General features: G+C 35.8%; 1 protein-coding gene across 3 annotated transcripts; it reads left to right on the forward strand.

Annotated features, from left to right (window-relative positions):
- The first annotated feature begins 2,900 nt into the window (after positions 1-2,900).
- Positions 2,901-13,938, forward strand: LOC106052627 (WD repeat and SOCS box-containing protein 1-like). 3 transcript variants are annotated; one of them, XM_056023351.1, is made up of 9 exons: positions 2,901-2,919; positions 5,389-5,506; positions 7,839-8,007; positions 8,267-8,472; positions 8,557-8,789; positions 9,807-9,982; positions 10,471-10,584; positions 10,690-10,800; positions 11,327-13,938. In XM_056023351.1, exons 2-9 carry the CDS (start codon positions 5,455-5,457, stop codon positions 11,505-11,507), a joined length of 1,242 nt encoding a protein of 413 aa, XP_055879326.1. In that variant the 5' UTR covers positions 2,901-2,919; positions 5,389-5,454; the 3' UTR covers positions 11,508-13,938. The 3 variants fall into 3 exon arrangements, with proteins under 3 accessions (XP_055879326.1, XP_055879324.1, XP_055879325.1); XM_056023349.1 differs by lacking the exon at positions 2,901-2,919 and adding an exon at positions 5,136-5,223; XM_056023350.1 differs by lacking the exon at positions 2,901-2,919 and having other exon boundaries at positions 5,179-5,506.
- The last annotated feature ends 830 nt before the right edge of the window (positions 13,939-14,768 follow it).

Genomic DNA, 14,768 nt, shown 5'->3' on the forward strand with positions numbered 1-14,768 from the left:
TATTATGACCCATGACCTAAAGGAAGACTTTTTCACAGAAGCTAGGAATGAGAAACAGGAGGAATGCTCCCGTCGCCTCAGCGTGGCCCTCCTGTGGAAACGTCCGCCAAGGGAAACGGATAGGCAAAGTACGGTAGCACACATAGCTCTCAGTGGTCTACCACACGTACGGTCGAGAGACTGTACACAGCACGTGGTAGGGATGTAACAAAGGCTCGCTAACCCGTCCAACACCCCACCGATTCGTTCCCCATCGGGGGCCATATGCGCTGTGATGGACCCTCGCACGGGTTCGGTGGGACATAATAGGCATACGAAAGGCCCCCACGCGGCTCGGCCTCCGGCCTCGCACGAGAGGGGGATACTCGTGTGGGGCTCAAGGGGGTCGTGTCCTGCGACATACCGGACGAGAGTACATGATCGTTTCGGATAAGGCGGGATTTCGGACAGAGGGATTGGTGAAGAGCCGATGCCTCATCCTGGCCATGGATAAAATCCTTTCCTTGGTCAAGAGGTCCATAAAAGGGAACCGGACGTTCTCGGACCTTAAGGACATCTGAAACAGGAATGAGAAATGAGGCCTGGATGAAAGTATACAATTACGTAATCCCAAAATGAAAAGACCAGATTGCAAAGATGCTTGGTGGCAGTGCAAGCGCGATGAACAGGTCGTCCTTTAGCCCAGTTCACAGTCGGACGTATTGCCCAATAGGCACATAACATACCTACTTTGGCGATTCAGAGAAAGCTATTAAGACACGATATGCTGTCACTCAGGGGCGGACTGGCTATATGGGCATTTTGGGCAAATGCCCGGTGGGCCGGTACCCAAATGGGCCGGTAGAGCAACCGAAATGGCCGCATCGATGTCACTACGGCACGTAAGAAATTGTTAAAGGTTTTATACTATTCTCTTATAAAAAGGCCCTCTGAGCTCTGAGCGTTGTGTTTAAAAGCAAATCTTTCACAGACTCTACAGTGTAATACCATTTTAATTTAACACATTTTCCGAAATAATGTAATCGCCTTCATACGTAGACAGTGCTACTAGTAGGCTTCATCCTTTTAGGGCCTACATACTTAGCGATTAAAAAGTAACATAATGCCTATATTTCTAATAAAGATGTAGAGTTCACTGTATACATGCATATTAATACATTATCAAACTTGACACAATGACTTTGAGGACAGGTATACCTAGAAATGGATGCCCATCATATGATATAGAATTTGTGGGCCGAATTGCATAGAAATGCCCGGGCCGATTTTGACAGTCAGTCCACCCCTGCTGTCACTGCAGAGAGGACGATAAGACATAGACCACATTCTCGTACAATGTCTCGTCTTCAAGGCTACGAGAGAGAGAAATGGTGCATATTCAGATTACTCGAGCAATAATAATTCTTAGTTCAACATGTTTTATCTTCAACCTAGAACGATGCAATGTATAAAGAAGAATATCAGAATTGTACGATAAACGTTCATCACCAGCTTGTCCATCACGAGAGAAGCAATCCATTAGTAAAACTATTGACAGTTTCCGCACCCACAGTCAACGTTTCCAATTTGTGTTTGATCCACCATTGTTGGGAGGCACGGGCCGCACGGATAAACCTAACAACGTATAGGCCTACAGTAAACAGTTTGTTCACATGTTTGAGTTTTTATTTTTTATTCATGAAACAAATATTTACAGTGCACTTTATTATTATATCGCATTGGGATTGGGGGGGGGGGGTCAGTTATTTCTTTAAAGGGAAACTCCGGTGGTTTTTCAAATTTGAGTTATTGACATATTTAAATTCTGCATAAAAAGTTGTAATAGTAAACATTTTACCATTTTTTTAAAGTTAAATGCTTAGATACATTTATATTTAATAAATTAGATAGTAAATTCTTGACATCTCAAAAAAAAAAACGTGGTTCTTTGATATTTTGTTTTTAGGTTAGGCATACGTCACTTCGCTCAACAATACTGAAAGGGAAACTGGATTTGACCAATCGTATCGCTTCATTCTTACAGTAGCTGTTAGGTTTAATGACGACCTAGTCCAGAACTATGGTATATAAGTTAGGCCTATATATAGATAGATAGATTTAAAAGCATTAGGACAACCAACTCGAGAAAAAAAGTAACATTTTCATCTAAGCCCCTCCCTGTCCCAAGAAGTAAAAAGATCGCAGGTCTGACTGATTTGAACAAACTGGTCAGTGTAAGGCTAGTCTAGACTACGTGTAGTCAGTCATGACAAGACAACCAAGCGATAGTGTTTGATGTGTGTTGAGAGTTCAGGCGAGAAGATACACACTGCCGTGGTTATTCAAGCATGTAAATCTCCTTTAACACGCATGTTTTTCTTTGCTTACAAGATCTAGATCTAACTGCATAGACGAAGATATATTTCTTTTACGAGAATGTAAACTTTGCTGTAATGGTTTTCCGTTATACAATAAGTCAATAGATTAAATTAATATAGGCATGTGTGACGTCACATAGAAACCCAGTGAAAGTCTGACCGTTTTGGATGCGCAGGAAAATTACGTCAGAAAAATATCAATTACTAAGTTATTATTGCAAATAAAAACAAAATAATAATATATTAATTATCTGTAGATCAAAACACATATTATATCAAATATTGTCAAAACCATCGGAGTTTCCCTTTAATATTCTCCTTAACAAGATGAAGCTACGATTATAATATATGAGCGTTAAGGTGGTAACTTGCACCCCCTGCAAAAAAAATCCCGTGGGCGCCCATGATTGTCACAACACCCCTACGACGAAAGTCAAGGTCACAGATGATGAGAGTCTGTCCTAGATCTAGATCTAGGTTTTTTGTTTTTTTCTCGTTTCATTTTCTATTCCAAGTAGGCGTGTCAGTTCCTTATGACGTATGGCATGGTAAATTCGTGAATGTGAGTGAAAGTGTTTACTAAATAATAGGTTAATAATAATGTAATTAATTTAGTACTGTTAACAAGCATCTTTCTTCTTCGTTCTCATTGTTATGTTGGAGTGTTCAGATGACTAGACCCATACATTAGATGAACTGCGCAGTGGTTTCCAAATCCGGGAGTTCTCCATATAGATACCTTTCTATTGGGGTGTTTTGGGGCCAGTGTCTTATACGGCCTCTTGGTAAAGAGACAGTTTTGGAGGACGTGGTCGGCATTGTAAAATGTTTGTTTTGTAAAATGTTTTACATGTTTCGGATGTTCCTTCAGAGTTGAAGATAATTACTTCCTAGTCCAAACCTCCCGCAGGACGACGGGGGATGGGAGCGGGCAGGGTTTGAACCCGGGACCATCGATAAATCTGAACGACAGTCCAGCGTGCAAACCGCACGACCAGGCAGCCATCCTGGGGATACTCCACATGGGCAGATTTCACTGGTACCAATTTTGAGCTTCCGGTACATATGTTGTCGCATTCTGTTGTGTCCGGTCCTGAGTCGAAAGATTAGACGTTGGTCTTGTCGGGAAAGCTTATAGTAAGCGTCATCTTTCTTGTGATTTGGATGAGAGCTCGTCCATTTCTCATTTATTTTATACAATTAATTTCTTCAATTCTTCTGGATAGAGTGCAGAATTTATTTGTGAGTTAGTTCTCCCACTCTTGGCGAGTGTATCAGCCTTCTCATTTCCTTCTAGTTGTATATGAGCTGGTAACAAGCATAATGTGTCAACAATATTGTCCGCCACTCTCACAGCATTATATAGTCATTGTATAGTGTACAAAAAAAAAAAGGTTAACTACACTACTCAAATGGCGAGAAGGCACCGAATCAAGGTCACCACCTAGATCTACGTGGTACCAATATTGTCATACAGAATCTAGGAACGAATTTCATTGGATAAGGCTCTTGGATGACGCAACTGGTCACATTTGGTAAGCCGAGACGCAAATCAAAACAATGTTAACCGTCTACGATCTACATCCGTATTGTATCACGTGGTTGTAGGCTATAGTCTGCCAGACTAAGGTTTCATAGGCTCCTCCCACCCACTTTTTTTTCATTTTTTTTTCATTACAATGGCACGAGGTCTCTGCCCCCCCCCCCCCGGGGCAAGAGGTCTCTGCCCCCCCCCCCCAGCAGTAGCCTAATTTCGCAGTCAAGTTTAACGCAAGTGAACATTCATTTATCATAATAGCAGGGCCGGCCTTGGAAAATTGGAGGCCCTAGGCTAAGTGAATTTGGTGGCCCCAAATGATATAAAAAAAAAAAAAAAAAAAAAAAAAAAAACACGCAATTTTATTTAAATCATGATGTAACCTCTAACTCGACAAATAACTTCCGTAATGGAGACAGAGCTAGACTAGTAAACATAGTCATAGTACTCTACAATGTTTGAGATCTGATTTAATTTTCGCAATTTTTTTCCTGTGCAAGGGGCCCCCCCCCCCAAATTTTGAGGCACTATATGCGGCTGCCCAGTAAACCAATGCCTAAGACCGGCCCTGAATAAAAGGCCTAATATATGTATAACTGAAATCACCAAAGATAGTTAATTTGTTCTATAGGATTTAATTAACAATTAAGGTTAAAATGAAAATGGGTGTCTCGACAGTTTACCATTCTATATGGGTTTTGAGTGTATGATTATTATATATACTGGTAGTTTTTATTTAATAGAGCATTTAGACATTTGCAAATTAAATACCTTCATCATCATCATACGATATTTTCTGTTCCCATCTCGTTGCACACTCGAGCGACTCCACTGAAAAAGAACATGTCCAATCAATATTATAATTAATTGACATTTTATTACATTACAAGGCTGTCTACTTTATCTTGTTCCACCGTCGCCACCACCTTTACAAAAAACACAAAAAAAACAGCTCTTCCGCCCCTCTATTCAGGTTATCAAATTCTAGTAGGCCTATGAGACACAATGAACATTTTTTCTCATCCCCACCTTTATTTTTGTTCAACACTTCGATGTTTGCCTTAACACATAGTTTAAATGCTATTTAAATGTACCAGGTAGATTGCGTATGACAATAACCACCTTCAAAACGGCCTTGGCTACTTTTCTTTTCAATTAAGTAGGTCATTTAGGCCTAGGTCTTCGTATCGGTACTTTTTTTTTTACAATGGATATCGATACCGACAAAGATCTTAGGTAAATATCGATACTCAGCAGAACAGCATAGAAACGTTCTTGCCGAATGTCTAGTCCCCTGCATTTGCTGTCAAGAACGCGATCGTAATAAAAGTGTGTAACGCATGTCTCTTAATTACATTTTTAAAGTATTTATCTGATAATTCTGTTGTAAAAATTAAGCACTGTGAGAAGCATTGCTTGTATTCAAGCTTTTATTTGAAAACATTGATTTGGGAAACTTTCACTTCCTTGACCTACTTTTTTTTTTTTTTTTAGAAACAGTGACTTGGAATTCAGACAGTGGAAATTTTTAGTGGAGTATTGTTACAAGACAGTTATTAAATGAGATATTTGAAGTCCAATAGTTTTGAGTTCTATGAACCTGATCAAATAGGTAAATATTTCACATTTTCTAGACTCGTTGTGAATGTACATGATGATATTTATAATTTAAGAGAGCAAAAATGTGTTGTGACACAAGACTCAAGACAGTTGAAGTTGAGATTTCAAGATTATTGAATCATGAAAAATGAATGATTTAAAATTATTTTTAAAAATGTCTTAAAAAGTAATCTAGCTTCCAGTAGATCTATAGTCTAGATTCTAGCTGTGTAGTAAGTTCTGAAAAGTAAGGCTTCTAAAGACTATCTAAAAGCTTAGATTTTAGATCCAAAGTAAAACTAGATCTAGATCTAGATCTAGAATCTAGTAACAGCAGTAGTGTCTGGACTGGTGTAGGTTACGTGCGTCTCATTCACGAGTGTCTGCTGTTGTGTCACGTACACACAAATTTAAGACCAAGAAGAGAATTCCAATGGCACACGTTGGGATGTACACATCATTCATTGTTATATTTCTAGATTGTAATTAATTTATACACTTCATACAGTCTAGACTTAGTTACTGTAGAATCAAGGATTCAAGTTAGCCAGTTAGAGAGATGTAAATCTAGAATTCTAGACTAGATTCTAGTCTAGATCTAGACCAAATTTCCTTCTATTTTGTATTATTATTGATTAAATTTAGTCTCTCTTATATTAGAGTATAATTAGAGTTTATTAGAATAATTAGATCTATAGTAGAACTTACAAAACTTGACTTTTTAAAATAGAGATAGAATCTATTTCTGGTAAACTAATAAAATATCATAAAGTATGCTTAAAAAGTTTAAATTAGTAGATTGTAGATTATTTAGTTTAAATTTATTGTGTCTATTTAGCTGTAATTATACTCTAAATAATTCTAATGATGATCAAATCATCGAATGATAATGTTAAATCTATTAGATGACTGTCTGGTCATGGGTTGAAACCTTCCTGCTGTCTTCCCCCAGCAGTCCTGCGGAGATTTGGGCTAGATTGTATTTATCTTCAAACAAACAGATGACGTGAATCTATAATTATATCTAATTCTAGTGCATCAGGACCTGATGGTAATCCGGCTAGATTATTTAAAAAAAACTAAGCAATGAGCTAGCATGAGTGTTCAAAACTTTTTCATGCATCTCTTAATCAGGGCAGAGTACTGAGGGACTGGAGAAAATAACATCACTTCCCCTCCCCCCCTATTTAAAAAAGGTGAAAAATCTGACCCAGTAAACTACAGACCAGTTTCACTAAACAGCATCACATGTAAAATCCTAGAGCATCATAAACCACAGACAAACATATGTACTTACTCCATACCAACATGGCTTTAGGAAATATAGATCATGCGAAACACAACTAATAAAACTAATAATTGATTTTATTTAAGAATACAAAACTAGAATGTTATTTAACCTTAGTTAGGCCAATAAATATGCATCATCTGTTTGGGATCCCTCAACTCAAGAAACTGGAACAACATGCATGACTAGGTTGACCTATCGACATGCATAGGACATAATCATCTTCTTTTTGAAGTAACATCTGTATTTAATAAGATAAGAAATATATTCTATACTTCGACATAGTAGAAGAGTAGAAGCTGCCTCATATCCATGCTAAAAAAAGTGAAATCATTTGCATTGTATTTACTTAAAGACCCTCCCACGCCGTTCAGCCCGCTGGGCGGCAAGCTGTCTCCACAAAGATCTGTTGCATTGTTTTGTTGAGGAGAATTAAATCATAAGCTGAAGGCACATTCCTCGTCCCATATGCTAGGACAAATTTGTACAAATGCTCCTTCTTCCCTAGTGCTATTAGAGCATGGAATGGGTTGCCTGAGCTAGCCAGGAAAACCAGTGACTTGGCAGAATTTAAGTCATTGGTTAATATGCATGACTAAATGCATGACGCGTAGGACGTAATCATCTTCTTTTTTGAAGTAACGTCTGTATTATATAAGATAAGATAAGATAATTGCTTAATAAATCATTTGGTAATGCTGGTCTACATGATACCCTATTGTTAAATGTATACTGGTACCTCGAGACCACCCACATCCCAATCCCAGCATTCTGAGGTATCAATAACACTTCAGTGTCCTTCACATTGACTATTTTAACAATTGTTTTTGCTATAAAGTGCATGCTCAGTGTGCTATGGTCCCAATCATTCTCTTCTGGTTTTCTGTTCTGTCTTTAAGCACAACTCTAGCCTACATTTGACCTTGGGCTTCCTTGAGAGGTAGCCGGTAGCCAATGAATTTTTGTTTCACTTATTCCACAACTAGTTTTAGCTTTGAAATCTGTTGTCACTAATTCCTTTAATCTTTTCTTTCAAATTGAATCTCTTCTTCCACAGAGCACGCAGATGTTGTGGAGCATTTGATTTCTGTTACCAGAGACAGCACAACGAAAGCTGGGGGAGAGGCATGGAGCTGTGCATGGTCCTCTGACAATTCCTATTTTGCCTGGTCCAGTGGTCATCGCAATCTACATCTCATACCATGGGACAGTAACAGAAGGAAACGGTAGTTGTCTGTTCAGTCATTGCTAATATTTGCCCTTTTTACTTTGATTACTAACTAGGTTTTTAGAACAATGCTGCTTGTTTCGAATGTTTTGAATACCCAGAAAGATAAAAAGTATAAGTTTGTTCTTAAGGCCAGATATACTTTATTTAGTTTCTATGCTCACATTTTTTAAAAAGTAATTTTATAGCTTACAGTTTTATTTTAGTTGCGAATACTACATGCTTCAACTCTTCAAATGTTTGTTTTTGTTTGCCAGACATAACCCTACAGACAATGAAGGCTTAAATGGAAGGAAGTATCATTTGATTGATTGTGGTGAAAACATTTGGTCCCTAGCATTTGGTTCTGGTTTCTCACACAAGGGAGCTAATACCAACTACAGACACTGCAGATTTGATCAGAACTTGATTCTTGCTACTGGCTTAGCCAGCGGGAGAATAAAATTATGGAACTGTCACACTGGTCAGTTTTTTTTTTAAGCTTTGAAATTTTTGTTAAAATTCTATATCTGACATTTAAAATGTTACTAAATTGACGTATTGGCAGGCTTGCTTATGATTGAACTCTTGGATCATCGTGATACAGTCCGCTGTTTGGATTTTACCAAAGATGGCAGCCTCCAGTTGGTATCTGCCTCACGTGATGGATCACTTAAATTGTGGGACCTGCACAATGAAGGGAATATGTACAGTACCTTCAAGCAACAGCCCACCATGTTCTATGGGTGTCGTTTCTCACCAAATGCACGCTTCATTGCTGCAGTTGGCAGCTCTAAAACGGTAGGTAAAGCTAATGATGTATGACAATTAAACAAACTTCTGTTTCCTGTTAAAAGTAATAGTGACACTGTGTTGTTTGTTGTTGATAAAAACCAGTGATTCTATATTTAAATCTAGTGATATGAAATAGTATTAAATTGACACAAATCCATTTTAGAAAATGTAAAATATATTTTTAATTTAATTTTATTACGTCTGGAAAATCACTTAATTTTTTGGGGTGATTTTTTTTTTCCTCAATGTCTGGCTGAAATGTTAAAAAAAAAAATTCTGTTGCCATACCAACAAATAAAATATGGACATGGTTCACATTTTATTAAATAATTTAAGTGCAGTAACTGGCTAATAGCTAATCGTGTTAGAAAATGTTTGGAGTTCATTTTCACAAAAGCTGTATGAATCCTGTGCTGGTATTTAAAAGTTTAAAAGTACTTTTATTTCAAAAAATAAATTAATTTCCAGAAACTGATTTGAAAACGTTAGATCAAAATTTTTCTGAATTATAAAAACATTGTTTGTAGGTCAACAGTTTTTTGTTTTCATTAATTTAAAACAACTTATAAATGTCTCTGTTTACTTGTTGTCCATTGTTTTTATACATTTATATTAAAAAGCAACTATTCTGGTTCTGTCTAGGTTTACTTGTTGTCCATTGTTTTTATACATTTATATTAAAAAGCAACTATTCTGGTCTGTCTAGGTTTACTTGTTGTCCATTGTTTTTATACATTTATATTAAAAAGCAACTATTCTGGTCTGTCTAGGTTTACTTGTTGTCCATTGTTTTTATACATTTATATTAAAAAGCAACTATTCTGGTCTGTCTAGGTTTACTTGTTGTCCATTGTTTTTATACATTTATATTAAAAAGCAACTATTCTGGTCTGTCTAGGTTTACTTGTCCATTGTTTTTATACATTTATATTAAAAAGCAACTATTCTGGTCTGTCTAGGTTTACTTGTTGTCCATTGTTTTTATACATTTATATTAAAAAGCAACTATTCTGGTCTGTCTAGGTTTACTTGTGGTCCAGTATTTCCTTCAACTCACTTCCACATCGACTTGATGGTCACTGCAATGAGGTGGCAAGTTGTGATTTTACTCCTGATTCTGCTCTCCTTGCCACAGCCTCCTATGACACCAAGATTATTATCTGGGACACTTACAGACAGATAAAACTCAGAACTTTGGGGTAGGATATATGTCTGTATATAATTTATTAGTTGTCAAAAACATTAGTGTATTAGTAAATATGGCTTTCATGAATAGTTTTTATTCTAATTTATTAATTTAAGGGAAATAAACTTGTATCAAAGAAACTGAAATATAAATATAAATTTATTTTATTTTAAATTAGTGTAGCATTCACTAATATGTCATACAGTTCTTTATGCTGGAAACTAGGTAGAAATCTCATCATTTTGATGTGCAACAAAATATAGCAAAGAAACATCAATAGTTAGTTACCAATTAGAATTTAGATTTTATGTCACATAGGCACAACTTAGGCCATGTCATGCCCCTGTTTAGAGTTAAACTTTTATTTATTCTATCTGCACTAAAACATACAATTTAATTGTTCAAATCATGTAGAAAGTTTTTGTGTGTGTAAGCTAACATGCTGTCATAACATAATAATTGTGATGATATTGTATTCGTTTAAAACTTGATTTCTTTCAGACATTTGTTTCCTAGTCCAAGTTTAATCTTTGCTGGTGGTGCCAATAATCACTATGTCCGAAGTATTTCATTTGGTCAAGATGGCCTTACACTTGCCTCAGTTTGTGATGATGGGTTAGTTCTCTAATTCTCGATACGAGTAGCTCATTTCTAGTTTGATCTTTAGATTTTATACTCCTCAACATTTTTTCTTGCAAATTTTTTTTTTTTTTTTTCCAGCTTTGTACGTTTCTGGAATATTGTCACACCTGGTGACCCCGTTGCTGTCGCTCCAGTTTATGAAGCGATCTCTTGCCAGTTTTCATCAACACAATCTGTGCTCTCTGTTGGGTAAGTTTGTGGTCTTTAACTCTTTCAGTGCGGCGTTACTCTCAGCCAGTAAATGATGAAAAACTCCATTTTTTTTTCTATCAAAATAATTCGCACTGAAAGAGTTAACATTATTTTGTTATTAGTATGTGTTTTCTTTATAGCATGATTTTTGTCTTTTAATAATAATAATCTTTATTATCCATGAGGAAATTTGTCTCTTACTCGGAACTATTTATATATATCTAGGAGTTGGTTTTCCGTGCAGGCTTTAGGCGCTCAGTAAACACAACTCTGCTCGAGTTGGGTGTCGAACCTCGAGCCCCCTTCTAGGTAGCCAAGTTCAAGCGCTCTTGGTCTCTCGACTATCACTTTTTTTTTTTTTTTTTTTGCTATTCAATTTAGTCAAATTCAGGAGGAATATATTCATATGCCGGGGCCAGACACCACTTGTGACACATTGCAGTATGATTTAATGTAAATGTTTTATTAAAATCAACATTTTGATGCTACTCTATTTTTTAACTGCTTTGCTCACACTCAACAGGTGCAGAAATGGGGATGTGAAATTTCTTAAAACATCAAACTCAGTGCCCAGCCTTCTTAATCTGTGCAGGAAAACTGTTCGTAGAGTTCTCTCCACTGGACAAGTCGATGCTCTACCTGTGCCCAAGATGCTGATCAGTTACCTTCAGTATGAAGACCTGCTGCCTGGTGTATGGAAATAACTCCCTTGTTGCTTGCAACTTGCCTGCTGCTTGGCATTTGCAATTACCTGCTTATGGAGTGACTGTTATGTGGCATCTGCAATTAATTCACTGCTGAGTTATTTACATCAGACTGATCAATGAATGACCACTACTTCATCTTTGTATCTCCAACGTTAGAGTGCCTAAAGGATACTACAAAACTGTAGAATTAAATGTAAAAATAATTTCAGATTTATGACAAATGAATTCCACAACTGAGTTGGTCTCTACTGGGTTTAAATTTGTTTCAGAATCTGTTTGAGATGCTAATTTTACACTCCTAATTTAAAAACTGGCTTATAGAACATCTGGCAACAGTTATCCACACTATAGTGTACGAGTTAAATTTAGCAGACTACTTGAGCTGATACCCTTGCATTGTACTGGTGATATTACTTATGTGCATTTAAAAGTGATGTTTTTTCCCTTGCATTTTGTGATCAAGTTCCAATGTATGTAGTTTTCCTCTCCTATAGGTTAAAGAAATCTAAAATAAATCGCATATGAGATTGAAGCATGAATGGAGGCTATGCAAACTGATTTGTAATTAAAGTAGACCTGTGGACTATTGTAAACTTCTTTCCGAAGGAAATAGAATACGTTTCATCTTAAGCAAAGAAGTCATTTAGTTTGGTTGAAACAGTATTAAGCAAGTAAACAATCTGGACTCAGTATTTTAATGAATATTATGTAGCACATATTTTTTAAAGTGGAATATTTCAATCCTACGTTACGTTAAGGTTATTGTTTTCATCTTTACAAAGTTTTTTCCCCCCTCACACTTTAAGAATAATCTCATTATTTACATTTTTTTTTCCATTTAATGTTAAGCTGTTAGATCTTTTCAGTGTTTTGTTTGTAGCAATCTCTTGGATGATACTCTAAGTCAATCATAATTCAAAATGTGATTAGTCCTTGACAAACTTCATTGTAAGGGCTTGTATAAAGCATTCAATATTTAATTCCTTGTATTTAATATTAAATATATCCCTGGAGTATCCTAACCTTTCAGTTCAAATATACATACCCCAATAATAGCTTTATAATAAACAATTTTCATTTAAAATCTTCATCCTTGGAATGTTTTTATGAATATTTAACTCTGGTAAATACATTTCATTCTAGCTGTTTGACGACACCCTATTGCAGTTTCATCTTACTTTGGACAACACCGACCCTTCCCCCTAGATCTAGTTCTACTTCAATACATCATTATATACTTTCTACTGGCCTAAAACTAAACTCTAATACATGTGATAGACTGAAAGATAGGAGGCAACTGTACATAATTACCACATATAAATTAATTAAATGATATTTATCTAGAAATGATATTTGTAATTATTATTCTGAAAAGGAAATGTATAACTACCTTTACCATCCTGTTTCTACTGTAGGATGAGTCTGTATATTTGCTCAAATAGTTTATCTTTACATCTGAACATGTTACATTCTATTGTTTGATTTTTGTCATAAAGAAAACTTAAAAAACTTTCACCCAATGTATGTGAGAGAACTATTGTTTGTTTCATGACACTCAATGTACTTACTTTTTATCTTACTTCCACACCATCATGAGTTTGTTGCACAGTCAAGTCATTTCAACTATACTTTGTTTTAAAACATTTTACTGAGGGAAAAAAACAACCTTTTTGAAATTTGTGAAGGATTTAGGCTATTCTCTTTATGATAAAATATGCAACTAAAAATTTATTATTTCCCCCACTAGGTACTCTGATCACACATACACCCCCGCCACCCTAAAAAAAAACTAACCAACCTAAACATTTGTTAAATGCTAGTGATGGTGCAGAGTTGTTGAAGTTTAAGCAGAAATCTTCCTACTGGTCAGTACAAGTTGGAACAGTGCTAATATTGAAGTATTATGATCTAGGCACTGTTTGAACATTGCTAATATTGAAGTATTATGATCTAGGCACCAGGTATCAAAGTTAAAAAAAACCTCCTTAAAAATGTGTCATTAATGTGTAGCAATATTTTAGATGATTAAAAAATAGAACTTTTAAAGAGATACTTTTTTTTTGGAAGGGCTTTTTAAAAAATAATTTTTAATTGCGCAGAGAGAGGGGCATACCTTCTTAGCATTAATTCTTTTGTTACATTAGGCGCTAAATTAATGACTTCAAGTAGATCCTATTCTGAGCTCTAGTAGGTAAGGAACACAATAGTTTGAATTGTCCAAGGGCTTTCATCCCATGTAATCATATACTATGGCGTACAGTTCACCCAGAGATATTTTGAGCACTTAGATTAAATAGCTTAGGGAAAGCTGTGCAATTATTTTTTTTACTGCTCCACTATGAATATTTTATTTCTGCTTTTTTTTTGTTTGTTAATAATTTACCATATTTTGATTCTGACAATATTAAAAATGTGTTCTTGTATACAATGACTGGCTTCTATTTATTTTCAATGCAGGTTTTTTTTTTCCCTCTTCTCATTGGTCGTGAAACAAAACGATTAAGAATTCTATAAAAATCATGTGGTGATAAAGAGCAGCATAAAAATTGGACAAGAACTTATCCCTACCTTACCCATTCATTGTCAGTCTTCATTCACTTAGGTCATAATTGATCAACTATTATTATCATAGAGGATGATCTGGGCTAATGGTGCATTTGTTAAGTGTAAAGAACTTCTAATAGCAAAAAATGTATATTAAATTAAATATATGTTTAAATCTATGTCAGCCTCCTTCACTCATATTTTGGTGGAAAGAGACCACCTCATGGGCAGTCCCTGCATGCTAGCATCAATATTTTTACCACTTACATGAGTGGGCATTTAAAAAAAAAAACATGACTAAGTCAATACTGACCTAATGTAGTAGTAAGAACTAAGCATGACAAAAAAAGTTAACTTCCAGTGTGGATACAAGAAACTACAAACTATCAGTAACCACAATCCCAGAGTTCTCCATACTAAATATACATTAGCCTGCAATCATTCACATCTAGTGGACAAGATCCTCTCACCTGCCAGTGTCTGGCCACATTATATGATTTTTTTCACACGTACCCAAAGATGTACAAATTGATGGTGACATTTAGCAATAGAATTACATGTACAACTATTAACCCATCCTATTGGGATAAATGCTGTGTTAACATCATTTTTTAAACCAGAAAAAGTAACTTTTTGGTTCAGTAACATAAACAGGGTTCCCCCACCATTCTGAGATTAGGATTTCAGGAGCGGAAAACTTGAACTATATCTATA

The sequence above is a fragment of the Biomphalaria glabrata genome, chromosome 3 (genome assembly GCF_947242115.1).
Source record: "Biomphalaria glabrata chromosome 3, xgBioGlab47.1, whole genome shotgun sequence".
In the NCBI taxonomy this organism is placed as follows: domain Eukaryota; kingdom Metazoa; phylum Mollusca; class Gastropoda; family Planorbidae; genus Biomphalaria; species Biomphalaria glabrata.